We start from the raw sequence: 23,148 nt of genomic DNA, 5'->3' as shown, positions 1-23,148 counted from the left end.
TCTGTCCCTCGTGCGCCCTCCGCTCCCCGCGTGTCCCCGGCCGCGAGGGCGCGGGAGCCCTGCCCCCGGCTCCACATCCCGAGCGGGGTCCCGCGGGGGAGGCGCGGGATGCAGGTGCGGGTGGGGATGCGGTAGCGTTACAGGGCGAGGGGCCGAGGTGCGGGTGCCGGGTGGCGGTGCGGGACGTGGAATGCGGATGCCTGTGCGGGCGCAGGTGCAGGGTGGCTGTGCAAGAGGTGGAACGAGGGCCGGGCGTGCGGGTACCAGGCGGGCGTGTGCAGCAGGGGTGCGGGATGCGGCCCGCGGGGCGGGGGCTGCGCTGTGCCCTGGCGCCGCCCCGCGCGCCCGGGGTCGAGGTGCAGGCGGCGGGGCGTGGCGCTGCGGCCGGGGCTGCGGCCTGGGGGCCCCGACCAGGGCCGCAGGGGCGGGGAGCTCGGACCCTGGCGCGGGGCGCGCGCGTTAAGTGGCGCCGCACGTGCGAAAGAAATTCTGCTTTTCCCAGCGGCCGGGAGCCCTGCTCCGGAGGGAGCGCGCGCGGGTGGCCGCCGCGGCAGAGCGGGGTAAGCGCGCAGCCGGGCGCCCTGGAGGCCCGGGGCTCGCCGGCCGGGGGGCGGGCGGGCTGGGTGTCTGCGGCTCCCAGCCTCGTGGCGATCCTGCGGGAGGCTGGGAAGTTGTGGGGAGCAGCAGGGTGGAGAGCGGGGCTCAGGAAACTTTCCGAGGAACTTTTGGAATAGCTGACGTTCCTTTGCTCCCGGACATCTCTGCAGAGCGCCAGTTCTCAGCTGGGTCGTGGCTTTCCTTGATGGATGGCTGACAGCGGGGTTGAGAACGTCTTCCCCTTTGAGTGGGGGGAAGCAGAGTTGCTCTGGAACTAGGGATCTTAGGGACGATTTCAATACTTGAATCCTCTCCGCAGATGTCGCGGCCGCAAGGAATGGAGCGCGGCGGTCTGCTGGCGCTTAGCGTCGCCGCGCCGTCCGGAGTCGTGTGGGTGTCGTTGAGGAACGAAGTTGGCTGGCCTACATTCTTTTAAGAAAATGTTTTAAAGTTTTTTCTTTTTAAGGAAAGAGTTTAGCTATAAAGTGCCACGACCTAATTCCTTGACCTATATCCTTGTTATGGTGTGTTTAATTTAAAAGAATGTACAGAAGAGTGGAAAACGTTTATCTGCCTTCCCCAGCACCCTTCTTGGAGGGGCTGCCCTGACAGTGAACTGCAGGACGCGGGTGTATGTGCTTTGCTGTCTGCTCTACGCTCTAGTGAACAGAATTCATCCTAGTGTGCAGAGCTCTCAGTTTATGAATATTTGTGACTGGGACAGTAGAGACAAGTGGAGTTCTCTGGTTTTTGTTTTCTCAAGATATCTCCAAAATATGCCATTTAAAAATGGTTATATACAAGCAGCCAAGACGTGAATTATGCATTGGTTTTTATTACCCAAGAATTCAAAATGGTGACTTATGATATGTGCATCACTTCACTGGCAGTCCATCCATGTGCTGTGAAATGTATTGGAAAACAAACATTAAAAGATTAAAGAGGAAAAGGGGGATTTATTTGCCAAGGTCGTTGTGTTCACAGTTCGTCGGCTAATTTGGCCTGTGTTCCCCTGGTTCAGCAGTTTGGTTGCTGTTGAGATAAGCTTCTAATAGGAGCGCTGCACCGGTTCCAGTAGAGTAATCCACGGAAACTTCACTGCAGTAACCTTGCACATGCCGTGGATGTTAACCAGGAGTGTCCACTGGCTTCAGGCTGTCTGAGAATAATGGCATGGAACAAAATTTCGTTGTTTGCCAATAAGAAAAAGAATTTTGACACAATTTTCTTGAATATTACGTTTTCAGTTGTGTTCATTTTCTTAACTAACTTTTACATTATACACTTGAAACTTAAAATTAATTATATGTATTTATCACAGCCATTGTATAAAGCCTCGCGCATGTAAAGAATTTGAACTATAACTGGTCTTTCAGATATTACCATTACTTGAACATGCACCTAACACAGAATAAATAGGACATATTTTTAGGATTTTATCAGTATTGAATCAATATCATATGTATTTTTAGAACTTTACTTCAGCATTGCATAAATACATTAATAAACACATTAACAAACACATTACATTTTGTAACATACCAAAATATTATCAGAACGTTATAAACAGGAGAAAGACCTCTGAGAAGCGTTTTACCCTGTACAGAAAACATGGTTCCCAGGACCTGTCTGTATTAAGAAACTCAGCCAAACTCAGCTGCTGTCTTGATTAACATACCATCTCCTTCTGCCTCCCCCTCCACCGCGCCATGACCATTACCAGTACTACGGAACACTGCTAATGCTATAGCCTGATCAGTTTCTTACAAGTCTGCCTCTCCCCCAGAAGGAACCTCCTGAGCGTAAGGACCATACCTAATTATTTTGTTATCCTCAGTGCATGGCATAGTGCCGCACGCATCAGAGGTATTCAATAAATGTTTACTGAATTGAAGAGGGGAAAAAAAATTCAGTACTTGTGGCCATAAACAGCATACTAGTGTCTGTGAAAACATTATACTTTTGCGATTTCAATATAATGCTTAAAGGCAATAGAATAGTGATAATGTTTAATCTTAATTTTCATTCTTAACAGTGGTGGGAAATTCTTCATCATGATAACTGGGTTAGTACTCCACTGCTTGCTTTTTAAAACCTCTGCTCCTTCAAAAGTATGACGTAGTAGTTAATGGTCGATGTGAGCAATTTCTGAACTTTCACGTTTTCTTTCATTTGAAGAATTAGTGGTTTGCTTTAAATTTACTGTCAACAAACTAGTGATACTAAAGATAAAAACCGCTTAGTTTTTTTTTTGTTTAGACCACCTGATTATCTCTATTAATTATTGCTCATTTATTCATGAAACTCCCATTTCCTATTAGCTTTAAAAGGAATCTTTTATTCTAGAACATGGAAGAGATTTCTGGTTATATACTAATAGAAGTAGATTTGAACAAGAAAAGTGAAATTATATTTATACTAAAGAAATTATTATTTCTGCAAAAAATAGAAAAGATTTTGACAGATGTAATTTGTGTCAGTAATATAAATGGAATAATAAAATACTATAATTCTAAGGTGGTGGGGTTTTGTTGGCCAAGCAAGAGTAAAGGTAATATCTGAAATTGCTCTAAAATGATAATGCCAGTTTATTTGAAGAAGTATCCTGGACTGCTGTTAGCATATTAATAATATTTAACAATTTTGGACTCTCTGGACCAGAAGAAAAGAGCAGAAGTTCAAAATGTGCTCCCACTCATGTTTCTACACCTACGTTTCAGGGTGTGGTTGAGAGAACTCAAGAGGCAGCTCCTGTGATCTGAACAGTCTGTTTGATGCACAGCCCTGTGAAGTCACGGGGAAGGGAGGGCACGCTGGACAGGTGTCAACAGTTAGGAGTCTCGGCTTTGTGACCTCGGGCAATCACAGTACCCTCTCTGGGCCTCCATTTCCTGATCTGGAAAACGATCTGGAGGGTAGACTAGACCTCATCTAAGATTCTTCTGCCTCTGAAATGCTACGATTCTATATTTCTTCCATGGATAATGAGTAAGACTCCTGGAGGAGGATGTAATTTGGACTTTCATGAGGAAATTACCTCTCGGCTGACCATCCTGCATTTATGAAGTCAGTGCTCGGTGTCCGGTTCCGGCTGCCTCGTCCCGAAGCCGTGACAAGTGCTGGCGGAGCGCTGGTCCGCCGCAGCGCCGCTAACTTTCCTTAGTGTTGCTTGCGCTGGCCCCAAGCCACCCTTCAGAAGGCGGCTACTGGAAAGTCAGTTTCACTTTAAGGATAGTGACTTTTTTTTCGTTATTCAGTTATTAAAACCTTGAGGACTAATGTTGAAGTACGTTAAAATTAACACATCACTAAAATGTCTAAATCAAATATTTGAATAAGTGAAAAATTCTGATGGTGTTCTCAGGTCTTTTACAGAAATCATTTAAAAAGCTTGTAATGCCATTTAGTGATTGGAGGAGGGCGGGGCGTCTGAGGGTTCCTAGTGTGGCCTGAGCAGGCCCGAGGACTCCTGTTTCTCCTGACACTCCAGACTGGCTGTGTTTTCTGTAAATTGAGCCAAAGCTATGCCGCTGTTAATTTTCTAGCTTCATGTTAGAACTCTAATTGTGGAAATGGTGATTTAATCCTGATTTCTGGAGGCAATATTTATTTTATTCAAGTGCTTCAAGAAGAAATACTGTGGATAAAAAGTTAAGTATATTTTTAATCTTGACATTCTTGAGTATAAAACATTGAAGACACTTGTTTTGAAAGTAATACAGTTGTTTAAATTGCTTCCAACTTAAAATTAGCTCTCACTAAGCTTTTAAGGTCAAAAACAAAAGGAAAACTGAGGAGTGCTTCCTTTTGACTAAAGATGAAAAGTCTTGATCATATGTACCTTAGCCAAATAAAGACTTAGGAGCATATGACTTTTTGGGTATTCATAAATGATTAAAATTCCCACATGAAAGAAAAAATATGAAGATAATAATAATACATGGATGGCAGACACTGTTATAAGTGTTTTCAGTATGTTTTTTTTTTTCTTTAAAGATTGGCACCTGGGCTAACAACTGTTGCCAATCTTTTTTTTTTACCCTGCTTTATCTCCCCAAACCACCCCCCACCCCGCCATACACAGTTGTATATCTTAGTTGCAGGTCCTTCTAGTTGTGGGATGTGGGACGCTGCCTCAACATGGCCTGACGGGCGGTGCCATGTCCGCACCCAGGATGCGAACCCTGGGCCGCCGCAGCGGAGCGCGTGAACTTAACCACTCGGCCAAGGAGCCGGCCCCGAGTATGTTCTTATTTAATAAAATAAATAGATTAAAAATATAATTATAAAACAATTGCGTGTTTCTGGAGATTTATTCTCTGACAATAAAAATATATAATCCCAGGACCGGCCCAGTGGTGTCGTGGTGGCATAGCGGTTAAGTTTGCATGTTCTGCTTTGGCAGCCTGGGGTTCACAGGATCGGAGGGGTGTGGACCTAGGCACTACTTATCAAGCCGTGCTGTGGCGGCATCCCACGAATGAAATGGGGGAAGATGGGCACAGATGTTAGCTCAGGGCCAGTCTTCCTCAGCAAAAAGAAGAGGATTGGCAGCAGATGTTAGCTCAGGGCTAATCTTCCTCAAAAAAAAAAAAAAATATATATATATATAAATATACATATAAATATATATATGTATGTATATTAAAAAGTATATATATATACTCACATATATATAATCCCAGCAGTGCTTTAGAATTAGTAATAAAATTGGAAAATTAATGTTTTGTAATTTCACTAAATCAGTTGGTTCTGTATGAAAGTGATGTTTCCTGCCAGAACCTTAGGTTATTGAAAAGTTAAGTAATAAAACTCATACATTTTTCTATTTAAAATAAGGAAGCCCCCGGAACTATACTATAATAGGTAATTGTACTCTAACTTAAAGCATACCCTTAAATTGTGTGTGTGTATTTTATAATAATACTAGCAAATACTAAAATCTACATATCTATTTAAAAGATCCATGGGGATTTTTTTGTAGATTTAGTCTATATACTACGAATATAGTATACATGATAAGAGACTGGAAAAAATAACCAAATAAACTCTTATTCTTTTTCAAGCATATCAAAGTTAGTTCTTTAATAAAATAAAAACCTCTATCAAGACTAATATTTTAAAAGCCTCAAATAAGCAATATTTGGAACCAAATAAAGGAATATAACTACAAATACCATAGAGTTTAAAAATCGTAACAAAATACCATGAATTATTTTATGCCAGTAAATTTGAAACTTAGATAAAATGGAAACTTTTCTAAAAGATATAAATGACCAAAATTGGCTTAAGAAATAGCACCCCTACCTATGTTGGGAACAGTGAATGAAGTTGAATTTGTAATCTAGTCTTCCTCCCAACCCCCTCAAAAAAAGACATTAGTCCCAAACGTTTCTATAGGAGATTCTCATACACGTTTATTTAGAGAATTTTTTTTTCAAGCTAAAATAACTTTCACACCAAAATCAAATGATAGTACAAAAAAAGTTGAGACCAATCTTAGGTATGAACTAATAAATAATCCAAAATAAAGTAGTAGCACTTTAAATTTAATAGTATATTAAAAATAAAATCATGACATATAGGATACTTCACCATCTAAAAATCACAATAGATGCAGGAAAAATATTGTTCCACTAAATCCAATACTCATTTATGATTTAGAAAACAAACACAGACAGACTCTTAGCAAACAAGGACCGGATGGAAACTTCCTTAGCTTGATAGAAGTTTAATATGAGACTCAATGATAAAACTTGAGAAACGTTCACGTTGGAGACAGAGACGAGGAAGGAGCGACTGTCTCCCCAGTGTGCTAGCAGCCTGGCCGGTACAAGAAGACAAGAAAAAGAAATAACGGGAATTCGCATTAGGAGAGGAGGAGACAAATCTGCCCTTAATAGCAGGTGATATGATTGTGTGTCTTACACAGAAAATCCAAAGGAACGTCCTGACTATTAGAACTAGCCAGAGCTTTCTAACAGGTTGCTAGATATAAGATCAATATATAAAAATAACGTTCCTAAGTACTAATGACAACCAATCAGAAATTATAATTGAAAAGCTATGTAGAACAAGTAATTAGAACAACTGTAAGAATAAATCTAACAAAAGGAGTGTACGCTCTTCAGGGACACTGATCGAAAGCAGTGTTGGAGGGCGTAGAAGATGCTCGATGATGGGGAAACTGGACTGTAAAGGAGTAAATTTGATTCGTCTGTAAACTTATTGCAATTCCAGTCAAAATGGTGTCTCAGATTTTTGTGGAACTTGATAAGCTGTACATAAATTTCATATGGAAGAAATAAAAGTTCAAAACTTCTCAAGACAAATTTGAAGAACAAAGTGGGGGCCTTGTGCTGCCAGCTGTCTTGTGTGTGTAGAACCATTGCTGTTGGGAGCTTGCTGGTTGTGGTGATCAGCATGAGTGACCTCCAGTGGTTTTTTTCGGGAGATAAGAAGCAAATGTCACGTGTTACTCAGTCTGGAAGTGCGAAGGTTCAGTTTTCTCCTCTTTTATGCTTGCCTATGTGGCACTGAATTATACGTGACACTGGACCAGCTTGTGAAGGCCTGGTTTCATCTTGCCCTTTAGTCTTAATAGCTCAGACATAGCTAAATGTTGGGGTCAAAGAAGAAGAGTAAAAGAAGAAAGTCTTTTGTTATTTTGACAAATTTAGTTTGAATTTCATTTCCCCCTTAAAGAGTCAGACCAGAATTATGAAAAAAGTGTGATAAGTACATAACACCATGGGCTAGGCCTGGTGGCATCTGGAATTTACTGTCTTAAGTGTGAATGCTTGAAATAGGCAGATAAGGGATGAAAGAAGCTAATGGAAAACAGTCTTTCCACTGGCTAAACAGATAACTCGATAAGCCCCCTTTTCATTGTACTGTATCTGTGACTAGCTCAGCCTACTGTGTCCTTGTAGATTTGTGCCAAGTCAGGGATAGTAAAAAATAGTGTTTGCCCCACAGCAAACCGGAGCAGACGTGACTAATTGAACATAGAGCTCTTTCTGGCTAAGCCTGCCTGTGACCCTCAAAATCCTGCTCAGCAATGTTTCAGGCAGTCAGAGTGAAAACAGAATTATTTGCCTAGCTATATGCCATGTTGTATTACCCGTAATTTATAAAACAAGCAACCATGTTTTTAGTGTCAATATATTTTTACAAAAGAGAATCAAGTATAACACAAAGTGACACCTTTTTGCTCTTCCTCTATTCCAGTCCTATCTAAAGCTCGCCTTTCCTAATGAGCAGCTCTTTTGCAAGTCCCTCCCTAACTGGCCCTCCAGATGCCGAGAGCGCCCCTGCGCTTGGTCTCAGCCCCTGCTCCTTCTCTCCTGCTCTCAGCTGAGCCCGATCCAGTCTCCGGGTTTGATGATAATTTCCAAATGTTTATCTCCAGCCTCAACGCTTGTGTGTCTAGTAGACATTTCAAACTTGACATTTTCTAAATGAACTCATGATTTTCATGCCCTTCCCCAAACCTGTACCTCCTCGGGTCTCCCCACCTTGGTAAATGGCAGTTCCCTTCCTCCATTTCAGGGCAGAGACCTTAGTGTCCTCCTCAGCTCCTCTCTGCCCTACCCCAACACTCTGCCCTGCGCACATCGGGCTGGTCCCGCCTTCAGAATCTGTGCAGACGTGGCCATTTCTCACCGCTTCTGCTGCTCCCACCGTTGCTTTCTGGATGACAGCACAGCCTCCTCCTGGACCCCTGGCTTCACCCTTGCCCCTGAGCCTGTTGTGAACACGGCAGCCAGAGTGGTCCTGTGAAGACGTAAGTCAGATTATGTCACTCTTCTGTTCAAAACCCTCCGGTACTTTCCCATCTCACTTGGAGTAAAAATGAAGGTTTTCGTCACTGCCTGCTGTGATCTCTTCGCCTCCCCACTTACCTCTCTGATCTACTCATCTGCCTGTCTCCTCCTGTCTGGCTTTGCTCCGACCACACCACCCTTGCCATCCCGAGCCACCCAGGTCTGCCCCGTCCTGGGAGCCTGCTCTGCCTAGACTGCTCCTCCGTCATGGCTGAGACTCAGCTCTTCTCAGCTGTCCCCTCTCAGTGAGCACCCATCCTCTCTAACCCCTGCGCTTCCCTCTCTGCTCCTCCCCAGCTTTCTGTTTCTCCTGGTCCTTAGGGCATCTGCCATCTCTCGTCTAGTGTCTTTCCCCGCTGGAGTGTGCATTGCCCGGGCTGCGGTTCCCCGTTCGGGCAGCGCAGAGGGCCTCACACATGGCGGGCTCTCACTCAGCCCTCTTCTGTTGGCCACATCGTGTACACAGAGGCGCTGTCTGGCTGTGGAGAGGACACAGGTGGAACCTGACCTTTTCTCATCCTCTCTATTCTGTTGTTATCAAACTTTTCTTCTCAAGGGCTCGAGTCCTGCCCTTGCCTGAGAAGACGACCTCCTTTTTGGCCTCGCTGAGAAGAGTCTCGGCAACACTTGGGAGAACCTTTTGTCTTACACCTACACCCTTTCCCTCCCTCCCATCCTTTCACCCCATCCTGGCTGCTGAGCACCCTGCTCCATCCTCCTCATCCTTGTGACTCCATCCTCTCTGATATCAAACACCTGCAGGTGTCTTGAAAACACCTCCTTTGGGCCCTTTGCCCTACTTTGACCCATCTTGTGTCTCTCCTTCCTTCAAGTTCTAGATTTCTTGGGCACGTGCTCACTGTACCATGCCTCCACTCACTCCCTGCCCTGCCTCTTTAACCCTTGCCCAGGCTTCTGTTTTTGTCCCTATTCTGCCCCTAGACCGGTCATCATCAGTGGCCTCTTTATTGTGAGATCAAAGGGCCTCTTCTTTATTTCCATGCTTCTTGAACGCTCTGAAGACTGTTGACACTGTTAGTCACCTTTTTCTTCAGAGTCCTCCACTGGCTTCCTCACTTCTGTGTTGCCCTACTTCTCAGTTTTGTTGACCACTCTCAGGGAGTGTGCCTTCTGCCATGTGAATAGCATTCCCAGCAGGTGAGTCAGGCTCTCCTGGTCCTCGGGCATCCTTCACCCTCCAAGCCCCTCGCAGTTTTCCTTGCATCAGCTGCCCCATGGTGTCTGGTCTGTAGGAGCATGCAGGAGCTACCTGACCAGTTTCCCCCCTAAGGTTAGAATTTTCTAAGAGAACTTTGCCAGAAGACTAAGGGAAGAATAATGATAAAAATAAAATATGAAAGGATTAAACAAGTTTTCGGAGCACAAATTCCAAGAATCTAATAAAACCCAAAGATTTGGACGTCTCTGGCAGAGCTCATTGGGCGCCCACTGAGGGAGGTCCCTGCCCTCCACACTGTCTCGGGGTCTCTGGTCTCCGCCTTTGCTCAGTCTTGAGCCCCTACTCGCTTTGTCAGATCCTGTGATCCTTTGTTGAAGCACAATCACGCGTCTGCCATCTTTACACACACACCAAGGGCAATGAGTCATTTCCTGTATCGCTCTTCATCTCTCTCGCTAGATTTTCCATGAAGCCTGTCTGTAAAGCCTCTGCTTTTTGTGCTGTCATCCCGTCTTCACCCGGGAGAGGCAGAGTTACCCTGCAGACCCTATGCCAACCACTTCTACTTCCGTGTCTCCAGCTTCCTCCTGGACATTGTCCCTCTGTCTGCCACCACTACTTTTAATCCAGTCAAAAAACCAGTCTTCATCTTTTCTTCCAGTCTCAAATTAGCACCCCTCTCCCAGTGTCTTTCTCTTTAAATGGCCCCATAACCTTCCCACTCACCAGGCTTAGAAATGTAAGACCTGTCTTTCATTCATACCTCTCTCCTTCATCCTCTGACTCTCGTCAGACACTGCGTTCTGCTTTATTTTGTCTTCAGAATGTATCTCCTTTTTGTCCTTCCTTTTTCCCATTCGCCCTCCTGTCCTCCAGCCGGGGCCTTCAACACTCACTCAGAGATGACCACACTCTCCCTTAGTCCCGGCCGGCTGGTAGAGGGCCCCTTCTTTCTTGAACCGCACTTTCAGCATATCTCTCCCCTCTCAAAGTGGCTTCGGGTGCTCTCTTTCCTTCCGCTCACGTGCACCACCAGTGTTTACTGAAGGTCTCCTATGTGCAAAGTGTGGCCACGGTCCAGATCCCTGTGCATAAACACCCAAATTCACTGCTTCCTAACCCGGCACCCCGTGTCAATCACACCAGGTCACACATATCCCACCACCGTGGGAATGTTATTCTGTTCTTGAAATGCACTCCCTTCTCCCTTCCTCTTCTCCAAAGCCAAGCCTCCTAACACCTGCTCACATTCCACCCCTCCCAGGCGAGCCTTCCCTGGCTACATGTTTTAATATTAATATCCTTTTTCTATGAACCCCCTCTGTGCCTGTATAGCTCTCCATTTTTCCTGAATTTTCCCATCTCCACAAATAGATTTCAAGATAGAGGGCATGTTTTTCCTTCTACTGTATCCCACAGAACCTGTGGCCCAGAGTTGAGCACAAGATTGTCACTGAGTAAATAACCATTGATTGATCTAAAGGGAAACCAACATATCCTGAAAGCCAAGGGGGAAACCATGTAACTTTGGAAAGAAAGGTAGAACTGTCAGAAGAACATGAAAGCAGCCACATAAACTTTGAAACATAAGATCTTGTTAGTTCTGCAATGGTGTCAGAATCAAATTTTTCATTGAGATAAAAATAAAAGACAAATGCCATCTCATGGGGATAATCAGTGTCCCACATCCACGTGATAGACGACCCTGCTGCTACCATTTTAGATCAGTGATCTGACTTTGACCCATATTGCCAGTCTTTCAATAGATATTTAGTCCTCTGGTTAATTTTTTTACTCATTCATTCATGTATTTTCCAAAACAAAACAAAACCAAAACCATCAAGTGTAGTAGCAAGGCTCAGCAGCGAGCAGCGGGCTACAGCAGCCTGGCCATGGCAGGAGAATGTAATCCACTGTAAGCTCCGGGTCACCGTGATGACCGTTGTCAGGGCTGTGGTGCCCCTCAGCGATCCCAGGATCATTACTAACATAGAGCTAACAATGCGGCACATATTATATGTGTCTTAGGGACACGATTCAAGAGATCTATGGAGTAGAAACCATAATGAAAGAACAATGAAAAAGGAATCAGCATACTTCTCCAAAAACTGGAACTTTGCAAAATGAAAGTCATGGTCATTAATTTTTTATGATGATAAATGTGATTAGTAGTTATGGGAAATGCAAAGAAATATGGAAAGAAAAGAAAATCACCCAGTTCTTAGAAACATGACGGTTAACATTTCAATATCATTCTTGCTCTTCCTTTTTCTGTTTGTATATATGAGTGTGTGTAAAACAGCTGGTATCAGATTACAGTTTTGTATTAGGCTTTTGTCATTTATCATTACAGCATGAATATTTCTTCATGTCATTAATGTTCATAAAAATTATATTTAATGAATACCTTATATCTTAGTAGATATGAATGAACCACAGCTTTTAATTTATGCCTTTATGCTATATAAAGAATTTAAGATAACATATCAATTAGGAATTCTTTTGTCTGCAGGCCACAGAAAACCTCACTTGAGCAGGTAGGGTTTTTCCCCTCTTGTAAGTCTGGAGGAGGCTGCTGGGGTGGATTCAGCAGGTCCGCATTGTCACAGCAGGTGCCTTGGGACTTTCTGGACCATTCCCTCGTGGTTATTGACACCTTCTTGCAAGGTGGCTGCCCAGCTCCAGGCATCACATCTGTGCTTAATATGGAAAGAAGGAGGAAGGGACAGTACAAGTAGCATCTACCCTTTTATTTGGAAATGAAAAGCTTTCCCAGAAGTTCCCCAACAGACTCCTTACACCTCATCAGAGAGAACTGCCTTTTAAAGACACCTCCGGCCACAAAGGGCAATGAGAGAGCAAGAATTTCCCTTCCGACTTTTTAGAGGCCGACAAGGGAAAGGAGGACTTGGAGTAGGGCTGGGTTGGCCAAAACATGGTGTCAGCCATGGACAGCCAGCCACTATCATTTATTTAACATCCATCCTTTAGTGGACGCTTCTGTTTCCAGTTATTCTTTCTTATAAGTAATATTACAGTAAACATCCATGTATATCAATTTATCAGAATCTCTGATTATTTCCTTAGTATGATGTCCTAGAAGTAGAATTATAGGTCAAAGGTCTCATTACTTTTACATGTCTTCATACATATTGCTAAACTCCTTTCCAGAAAAATCTTACCAGTGTGCACTACCACCCAGTGCCTGAGAGATGGGCACTCCCATTTAGGACACACTCAGTCATCCCATCTTTAGGACTTACTGAGCCTTGGCAACTGCCAGAGTACTAGCGAAGTGTGCAGGCGGTGACCCGTTATGATTCTGTAGGTTGCACTCAGCGGTCATGGTACAATTTTAAGGGCACATATTTGAAAGTGTTCTACAGCACCTGGACTTAAAGGACCCCGGAGAGGCAGAGCCTGCAAAGAAGATGCCACGGTCAGCTGCCCTACCCTCCTCCACCTGCTTTACTAAATGCGTGAATACTTGTCTAGCTCCGTGTTTCTCATCATGTGCACAGTGCACATTTGGGGAGACAGTTCTGCACTCTAGGGAACACCCCCAACATTGCAGAACATTTTGCCTCCCTGGACCCACAGGGAAAGGCCAGCAACACTCTGCAGTCTCTGTGACAGGCAGAAATGTCGCCTTCCTCATGGTGCTATGTGCCACCAGCCTTGTGTGCAGAGCCTCCCAGGTCTCAGCACATTGCACTGACTGCTTTTTAGCAAACACATTACACACGACAAGGCAGAACTGCCTGAGCTTCCGGGAATGTGACAGGAAGAATTCTTAAAGTCCCCATACTGATCTTTCCTTGGAGACCTCCAGAAATGCACATTGCCCAGCTGTTCTGCCTACAGACGTCAAGAAGGAAGGGCTGTCCGGGCAAGCCCCAACCTCAGAACTAGAATTAAAGAGAAAGTCCACAAGCGGTCAAGGTGGTTCAAAGTGGTTTTCTATAGAGACCCAGGGGACTGCACTTGTCCCAGGACAGCAAGAAGAGGGGTGCCATCTGAAGCTTAGCACGTGGGGGTGTGGGAGGACGGAGAGAAATCTCTTAGAACATAATGGAAAGAAACAGCCGTTAAACCAGGGCCACAACAAGGAAGAAGAGAGAACGCAGGGCACCCGTGTTTGCCTGACTTGGCCACCCTTGAAGGGAGAGTGGAGGTAAGCGACAGGCCAGCAGTCCCTGGATGGGGCTGAGTTTTAAGCTGAAGAAACAGCATGTGCAAAAGCATAAAAGTAGCATTTCAGGGACCCCAGCAGTTTGGTCTGCCAGGAGTGCTGGACCAGGCTGATGGGTGGCACATACTGTGTGTGGCTTTTGTCCTGTGCCCCAGAGTCAGATCCCCAGCAGAGTAGAGGGAGTGGGTAGGGTGAAGGGCAGAGACATCAGTTAGGGGCCTCGTGACAGTCTGGGCTGGGGGCAAGTGCCCGTCTGAGCCCAGAGGGATGGCTGTGCGGATCCACATAAGAGTCAGAATTGATATCTTGGAGAATGTGACCTAGATTGGTTCCCTGACATCTGACATCTTTCGCGGGAGAGTGGGTTGTTTCATGTTCCATAATTAAGTTTCTGCCAAAGGTACGTAAATATTAAAATTTCCCTGAAGATCTCAAATGACCAAAATAAAGAGTTGAAAGTTTATTCTAAGAGAGGGTTAACGTTTGTCTATTTCTTTAGATCATAGTGAGTAAAGTTTTGTTTTGTTTATTTGCCTTCGAACCAAGTCGTAAAAATTAATAGTTTTAAACATTTTAAAATTCAAAATAAGAAGAGTTTTCTTTAGTTCCACTGGAGAATTGTATACATACTTACCGCTTGGACCACTTTCCTCAATGCACAGAATGGCAGTGAGACCAGCAGAGCATCTTTTGGTTCCAGGTCGAAGTATCTGGCCTGTCTGAGCCACCGCGACATGAAGGACGCCCTCTAATCGTGGTGCCTTGCATCTGAGGTGCACTGCCACCTTCGCAGAGAGGGCCCCCAGGTCTTACCTCCCCCATCTGAGAAGCAGTTCACTGCATGTGACCATCGACCCGTCTCACAAATGGAGACACAAGCTCCTGCCTGGGGACATGCAGCAAGTTAACCATTTATGCAACACTTGCAAAGTGAAAAAGAAAGCAAATAATAGAAGAGGTAGTAGGTTAACATGGCAGAAGTTATGACGGTGGGATGGGAATGACGGCAGCTTGGGAGGAAGTTGCTCTAATCCCACAGGGACAGAAAGGTGGAGATTAGAATCGGCCCAGCGTTCCGGCAGAGACTGGCCCTCGAGAGGGCAGGACGGGCAGCTTGGAGGCCAGCGGAGAGTTACGTTGCCCTGAGGCTCCTCACTTCTCTTTGTGGCTCTAGTTTTCTCACCTCTGAAGTGAGAGCTTTGTAACTGTGGTTATCTCATTTATCCCAGCACCTGCATGGCGTACGGAAGCTCTGTACTCTACTGGTGCTGTAGACGGTTGCTTAATCCCGCGTGGCGGAATACTGGGGAGATATGTACAGACACCCACATCCATGTGCGTGCACGCACACACACATTCCTGTGACAGTTCTTCAGCGCCTCCCTCGTTTGGAAGTGGGAGTGCAGCTGCCCCGTGAAATGGTATTCCTGCGCCTGGCGGTGACAGTGGCCTGTCCCAGTGGGTTGGACTCAACAGCCTCCCTGTTGTAGCCTGCCATTAACAAGCAATGTTCCCTTACAGGTTAGCAATCCGAAGCAATGGGCGACTGGAGCTTTCTGGGGAAACTGTTAGAGAATGCGCAAGAGCACTCCACGGTCATCGGCAAGGTTTGGCTGACAGTGCTGTTCATCTTCAGAATCCTGGTGCTGGGAGCCGCGGCGGAGGAGGTGTGGGGAGACGAGCAGTCAGACTTCACCTGTAACACACAGCAGCCAGGCTGCGAGAACGTCTGCTACGACAGGGCCTTTCCCATCTCCCACATCCGCTTCTGGGTGCTGCAGATCATCTTCGTGTCCACACCCACCCTCATCTACCTGGGGCACGTGCTGCACCTTGTGCGCATGGAAGAGAAGAAGAAGGAGAGGGAGGAAGAGCCACTGAAGGGAGACAACCTGCACCACGAGCCAGCTGGGCCGTGTGGGCTGAGCAGCGACAGCCAGGATACGCCCCCGGTGCGGGATGACCGGGGCAAGGTCAGAATCGCTGGGGCCCTGCTTCGGACCTATGTCTTCAACATCATCTTTAAGACGCTGTTTGAAGTGGGCTTCATCGCCGGACAGTACTTTCTGTATGGCTTTCAGCTGAAGCCACTCTACCGCTGTGACCGGTGACCTTGCCCCAACACGGTGGACTGCTTTATCTCCAGGCCCACGGAGAAGACCATATTCATCATCTTCATGCTGGCAGTCGCCTGCTTGTCACTCTTACTCAACATGCTGGAGATCTACCACCTGGGCTGGAAGAAGTTTAAACAGGGAATGACCAACCACTATAGCCCAGACACCCCTGGAACCGGGATGGGGGCCACAAAGCCGGAGGGTGTGACCCCACTCCACGTCCCCTCCAACTCTGCCCCTGCCACCATTACCATTGGATTCCCGCCTTACTACACTCACTCTGCCTCTTCCCTGGGACAGGCGATGGCCACGGGCTATCCCGGGGCCCCTCCACCACCAACAGACTTCAAAATGGTAGCCCTGTCTGAGGCACACAGGAATGGCCACCCTGCCAATTTCTGCAATGGCAACCACCACCTGCTAATGACAGAGCAGAACTGGGCCAACCAGGAGGCCGAGCAGCAGAGGTCTGTGAGGAAGGCCTCCCTGCCGGCGTCCACTTCTGCATCTCTGACCCCTCCAGGCAGCCCCCAGCAGCTCCCTCAGTTGGGTGGAGCAGGAAGCAAAGCGCCTGCCCTGTTGGCGAATGGCAATGGCAGCCCCTTGGGAGAGAGTAAATTGGAAGTGACTCCTGATGAGGAGGAGTGGGCAGTGACCACCGCGGTGGAGATGCACGCACCTCCTTTGCCCCCTACAGATCCTGGACGGTCAAGCAAGGCCAGTAAATCCAGCGGCAGTCGGGCCAGGCCAGATGACTTGGCCATCTAGTGGTGGTCTCTCCAGACAGCTTTATAATAACCTTTTTTCTAGCAACCAAAACCAAGGTGTGGTTCACATCAGCAGGTGGAGAGAGCCTGGAAGTGAGCGAGCTGGAGTCGGAGGGAGGGAGGAGGCCGGGCGAAGAGAGAAGGTTTCTGTGTGTCAGTGCTTGCTGTTCCTAACACTGTGGAGTGGAGTGGGGAGAATATCAGTGCTTTCTGAGAGGGGGCGGTGGGGCAAAGCAGGGTGCAGGTGCTGTTGGCTTTTAAAGATATTCACAGCAACCCAAGAGCCCAGAAACCTGGGTTGCCTTGGCAGGTGCTGCTATGGGCCTTGACTGCTGCTGCCTCTGTGGTCGCTGTTGCGTGTGGGAGAGCAGTCGCTGCATCTCGGGGCAGTTAGGTTTCTATTCCCAAGCCCTGCAGAGCTCCGGGCGGCCCCGAAAACGGGGGCGCACTCAGCCCTATCTCTCTGTTTGATACTTTTTACTTTGAGTTGAATTTCATTTGGGATATTTGCCAAACTGCACTAAAAAAAGATTTAGAGCAAGTCTATCTAGTGTCGTTTGAGTTTCTGAAATGGCACGCGAAGCCCAGGATATCAGACCGCAGGCTTCATGACAAGTGACAATGCGCAGCTACCCTCCGGAGGCAGAGATTCAGCGGGCAAGGGCACAGGGGTTGCTGGGAAGGAAGCAGGTGGAAATGCAGCAACACGAGATAATTTTTAAATAGCTGAGGAAATTGAAATAAAAGTATGGCAGGTATGCCTCAGGTATTTGTTTTTAAATGATAGTTTGTGCTTTGATCTGAATTGTACAGGTATTCCTATTTTTTGACCACTTTCTATCTTTCAGGAAAAATGAAAGAAAAACAGTACTGTTAAAATGCATACTGACAAAGAGAGGGCTAATTTGTCCCATTACATAGTAGTAAAGATTTCAACTTTCTTTTCAAAGAAATTCTTCAAGCTCATGCATCAGCTAATTACTGTGAGAATGCATTATATAAAATAAGAGCAGGGAAAAAATTTAAGTGCACTTCAAATACTTGACGTTGTGAAGTTTTGAATGGGAGGTAAAAAGGTAACTAGTGTTGCCAGAAAAATTATTTATACTGATGAGTCAATGGCCTACATTTTTTTTTAACAGTACAAACAGAACTCCTCAAGCTCCCAAACCATTCTTTGTAGGCAGCTGTTTGCTCTCTCTCGAGTGTAAATGAAAGTGTCTGGATTTTCCTCCCGTGAGTGTCTGTGCTGGTGTCAGACGCCGCCCCGTCTGTCTCGGCACGGATCGCTGTGGGGGATGTATGTGCGTGGGTGTGGCTGGAAGACGGCAGCATTTCCTGTGTGGCACACTCTGCTGTGTCTCCATCACTTTTTGTTTATAGGCCATGAGCAGTGGTAATGCTGAGCCTGCCATTGTCACACTTTTCACCTCCAACGTCTACTTAATAGCGTCAGCCTTTATTCAGCAAAACACTGTGCACTTTCCAATTGGATTCATTTCTTTTTATGAATTTGATTATTTATTTGGGGCCACACTCCACAGCATACTTTGTATTTTATATTGTAAAGAGTGACCCACAAACAATCTGTTAAAAAGACCTCGCAGTAACGTGTGCAGCTGATTCATCAGTGCCTTATGCTCGATGGAGAACGGACTGGACCATCTCCTCGAGGTAAAGCATGCTAACGTCCCAAACATGTCTTTGCAGCCTTTCTCAAACAGATTGACAGAGGGAGAATTGAGCCCTATGGAAAATTATTGGAGTGACGATTTTCTTGATTCTCCCTAGGCTAGTGCCTAACTATGCCACTCTGAATGCACAGGAGAGAAGTTAATTCATCACATACAGTGGATGCCTTTGTCTTCGGGCGGCAGGGTTTGTTCTCCTGGGTGAGAAGGGCCACTAGAAAGTCCTGATGTGAAAAGCATTCTGATAGAAAAGCTTTGGTCCTTTTAGAAAATGCAGGTGCCGCTGTCAGACAGCAAAGGTACATACAACTCACTGAGTGGGTGTGAATCCTTAGTTCTTTAGGTTCTATCATGATAAATGTTAGTAACGGTAATAAGCTTCTTGTTTACTCATGATTTAATTTTGAGTGGGGTTTGAGATGAGAGTGAGAACTGTAATTATATTTAGTTTTTACATTTTAAAATTGGATTTTATTCACCATATGTTCATGAAGATGCCAGTATTATGCAATTGACCGTAGTCTGTTGGCCCATTTAGTGCCTGGGTACAAGTGTAAAATTAGATCCCCCTACTTGAAAACCATTAATTTATAAAGAAGTAACATTTTCCATACAACAGCGCCTATAGTTTTTTTTCAGGTTGGTGCTCTGAGTTCAACTCCTGTAAAACCTGAAAGCATGTCTCACATTATGTTGCAATTTGAGGTACTCACGGCCCTGAAGGCCGGCGCCCTGCCCCCTCATGGGCATGTGGGCAGTGTGGAAGGTTGCTCTCTATTTAACCAATCATTTTAAGCGTTAAAATGTGCAATAAAAATAGAAATTGCCTCTTCCTGTGGACAAGATTCCAGATATATTTTTTCTAGCCTGTTAATTATTTGGAAATTCCACTGAAACTATTTCTCTCTCAATTTAATAGAAAATTTTTTCAAATCTCTAAGCTTATTTTGAAACTCTAATGCTATGCCTATTATTTTTACACACCTTATATTTTAATCTGCAGTATACTAGACAATTATTTTCTTCCATCCCTGGTTGTAGAAGCCTAGTCACCCAGCCAACACTGCACGATCCATAAATAGTTATAAAACGTCAGCATCGTGCACACCCAGTGCCCAAATCCATTTTAAAAAGCTCTAAAACATTTCTTATAGAATCCCTCACTTTCTACTTTTTAAACTTTATTTTGCTGTGATTCTTTTTTTCCCCAAGAAATTGACAAAAATGATACTTTAAGTTTAAAAAGAAAAAGGAGAAAGGGCAAAAGAGCAAGGTAGAATATTTGTGATGTGTCCTGGCTTTCTTTGATCTTTAGGTAGGCGGCTAGATCAGAGGTTTCTTATACAAAAATGCCTAGAGAAGAACTATGGAGACAATTTAGACATCCTTTTAGAAAATCAACCTAATGAGATTTAGGTCTCTTTTCAGTTTAGGCTTTTTTTTTTTTTTTTTCCTGTTAACACTTTCCTTAATTCTTTACTGAATAAAGTTCTTTTTTCTGAAATTTTTCTTTTAAACTTTTTCTTCTGATATTTGTAACATTCATTTATGGATCTCCACCAAAATAAATTCTTATAGAGTATTGCAAGCTTTCAAAAGGTAAATGTTTTTGACAAAGGTCAGTAGATTCCTGCCACCACCCCCCGTCCCCCCCCTCCCCCGGGAGTTCAGGACATTCTAAATAACTTTTAAATACGACATGTAGACATTAAAGTCAAAAAATGTATTTCTCTTCCTACTTTTGTATTACACTGCAAAGCTTAGGTTTACTCACTCTAAGATTTTTTATTGCCCAAAGGATTTGGGTCATAACGAGACTTTTTACGGTCAGTAGGAATTTAAATAACACTAAAGGCAGTGCAGTGTTTCTAGCACTATATTTGAAGATGTTTGGTATGTCAGTGTTAACTTTGATCATAATCTTTACAAAACTCTGGCTAAAACTTTGTTTTTGTGCTATAACACTATCTTTCCTAGACTAAATTATAACTGAAAATAAGTATTTTATAAGATAAGTAATAAAAAGTGGCCTTAAATTTAAATCACTAGTTCTGTAGTTGGTTATTTTTATTGATAGAATCCTTGAGCAGGTTTTCAAAAGAAGAGTTTTCATTGTTTTAGATATAATAAGCAAAAACTTCTTTCCTGGAAGAGAAGCTTGCGAGATTTCTGCAGTGGCTGTTGGGTCTTTTCACAGGTACTTACCAACTTAAAAGTGTCTTCCAGCGCCTTCTAGCATAGCCATATCTGGCTACATGTTCTCCTGAAGAGATCACATTGTCAGTGTTCACTTGCTTGTCCTGAGTCCTCCTTCATCCACGATACTGCCAAACTCTAAACTGAACTAAAACACACACAGAGAAGGAGTCCGCGACTGCGTGCCCAGCTGGAGGAATTTGAACACACCTAGGCAGGCAAGACCCAGGGCAAGAAACAGGATATTTCTTCATCCGAAGGACTCCCTCTCTTTTTTCTTTTTTATGTCACGACTGCCCACGGTTTTTTCTTGCTGTCAATATTACTCTAAAATTATTCCTTATGGAAATAGAGGAGACCTGTGGGAGGCAGAAGGGAGGAAAATGTAGAAGGAAGCTGGTCACTAAGGTCCGACGAATACAGCTGTCTGCGTCCTGGCACACTTGGTTAAAAGCCATCCAATTGAGTGCTAGTCCTAAAAAGAAGTCAACTTGGCAAGCTCTGAATATACCCCAGAAAACTACTATTGTCCCTGATCTGGAATCTTCTTTGAGCCATTTTATAAGTTTTCATTACCTTCTTAGTGGGAAAAACAGAACAGTTTAGTCTTTTAAATGGTTTATGGTTTTTATTGAATAAGTTCTCAATAAATATGTGCTGAATATTGAATGAATGAATATGAGCCTACCTCATTAAACTGTGGGAGCCAAACACCTCCAGGCCATTGGGTCAAAACTGGCAACCTCTGCAAGAACCTCTAAGGTTCTAATAGGTCTAACAATTCACTCCAGTAATAGGCAACAGGCACCAATGGGCTTACCCTTCCCGGAAAGGCTGGTTCTTGTTTATCTGTCCGTGTGCAGTATTCATGTGTATGAGATGCACACAAAAATGGATCTGGGCATGTCCTGCTTCCCTACAGAATTGCAGGTCATGTCGTCCATAATATGGGTGGGGGCACCCTCCTCCCCCACCTGATTATGACAGACAGCCTCAGAGGGCTTCCAAGGGCTAGAGGTTCCAAATTGGAACTAGAGACTATTATGGGTCAAAGGAAGTGCCCTTCCTTCTAAATTCCCCTGAAAGTTTAAAGCAAAAAAAAAAAAAAAAGACAAAACAGAAAAAAATAACCAGTCCTTCTCTGGCATGATCTCAGAGGAAATGTATACATTTCTACAGTAAGCCTTAAGGAAACTCTTAATCCCTCCCACAGCCCATGTGGATAGGAGGAGTCAGGCAGCCCGGGCAAAGTAGACAGGGTACAAATGCCACGAAGAGGGAAGCATGAGGGCACAGCTCCCGTGGAGCCCTCCGGCTCCCGGCCGTGGTGTCTGGCCATCCCTAACTTGCAGTGTGTGCGGATTAAATAAACACACACACTGGGCGGTCCTGTTTCAGAATAAAGCAGAATGGTCTCAAAAGCATCCCTGAGCTAAGAATTTTCATTTCCAAAGTCCTCAAAAGTCATTCAGAAAGCACATCCTCACCTACATTTTAGCCTTTATCGAGTGTGAGTTTGCGAGTGTGTGTGAGTGAATGTGTGTGTGAGCCTGTGTTTCTCCTCATTGTACTCTCATGTTTCTTCTTAAAGTACTTAGCGCCCAACCCAGACAAAACAAGAGGCAGATGCAAAACCAAATATGCTTTCCTGCCATTTGCAGCAAGGACAGCTGCTGGCTGGGGCTACGGCAGTCGGCAGCGCTGGCCGAGTTCCTGTCGTTCTCTCCCAAAGGTGCTATGAAAACAGACCTTAGCTCTCCCAGGCTGTCTGTCAGGTGGGGGGGCAGGTGCGATTAGGGTGTTGCGCCACGTCCCTGGAACAGAACCTGCAGAGAAAAGGCAGCATGGGATGGAAAGGAAGAATTTTTTTTTCTTTTCTTAAAAAGATCCACCTCTAATATAGATCCAAGCACGAGTTTGAAGGTTTTTCTTACAATATTCAATATTCACTCGAGGGTTTACTTTCAGAGCTGCCCTGGTTCTCAGTGTGATGATGTTGTCATGAGGCGGCCCCTTCACCCCCCACCCCGCCCCCCACGGCAGAGCTGGTGCTCTGAGGAACCCACCACCTGTACTCAGTTGTTACTAAGTGTGTGAGAATGTCCAGTACTATAGAAACTAAAGATGTGAGAGTGGTCTATGCGTGTTTTGGGTTTGGGTTTTTTTTTTTTTTAATGAGCAAGAGAAACTTTAATGTACAAAAAGAACTTTACAGCTACTTAAATTTCAAATTAATATTTCATTATTGAAGTTCAAATTCAAAAACCTTGCTTTCCTTTAGCTTTTATGTTCGTTGTACAAATGTTGCTATACTATGTATAAATCTAGTAAACTTTATATGAAATAAGAATAATCACCTTCAATTAGTTGAAGCAATTAAACTCTTAAAAATCAGTCCATTTAAATTCTCCTTAACATTTTGAACTGCATTTGTAAGTTTAATTTATTCATTTTTCTTCTTAAATATTTCAGATGCCTGAATGGCATAACCCACACCCTTAGCTCACAAAACTTCATAACAACCTTAAATAACTCTTTAAAAATCTAATAAATCAAAATTATAAATATAGGAACTTTCGAAT

At 44.7% G+C, this 23,148-nt stretch overlaps 2 protein-coding genes and 1 long non-coding RNA gene across 3 annotated transcripts; 2 read left to right on the top strand and 1 right to left on the bottom strand.

The window, feature by feature from the left end:
- Positions 1-363: 363 nt before the first annotated feature.
- LOC139073313 (gap junction alpha-3 protein-like) lies at positions 364-21,243 on the top strand. The gene is made up of 2 exons (XM_070577826.1): positions 364-560; positions 15,317-21,243. The coding sequence occupies exon 2, from the start codon at positions 15,334-15,336 to the stop codon at positions 15,904-15,906; it is 573 nt and encodes a 190-aa protein (XP_070433927.1). The 5' UTR covers positions 364-560; positions 15,317-15,333; the 3' UTR covers positions 15,907-21,243.
- On the bottom strand, positions 5,995-10,610 carry LOC139076306 (uncharacterized). The gene is made up of 3 exons (XR_011527738.1): positions 10,367-10,610; positions 8,263-8,373; positions 5,995-7,212 (listed from the first exon to the last, which is right to left on the bottom strand). It is a non-coding gene; the product is annotated as an uncharacterized lncRNA (long non-coding RNA).
- On the top strand, positions 15,881-21,243 carry LOC103543507 (gap junction alpha-3 protein). The gene has a single exon (XM_008510383.2). It carries the CDS (start codon positions 15,973-15,975, stop codon positions 16,678-16,680), a length of 708 nt encoding a protein of 235 aa, XP_008508605.2. The 5' UTR covers positions 15,881-15,972; the 3' UTR covers positions 16,681-21,243.
- Positions 21,244-23,148: the final 1,905 nt, after the last annotated feature.

Source organism: Equus przewalskii, chromosome 16 (genome assembly GCF_037783145.1).
Source record: "Equus przewalskii isolate Varuska chromosome 16, EquPr2, whole genome shotgun sequence".
Classification (NCBI taxonomy): domain Eukaryota; kingdom Metazoa; phylum Chordata; class Mammalia; order Perissodactyla; family Equidae; genus Equus; species Equus przewalskii.
Note: the sequence above shows the minus strand (reverse complement) of the source record. Positions and strands in the feature narration are given on the sequence as shown.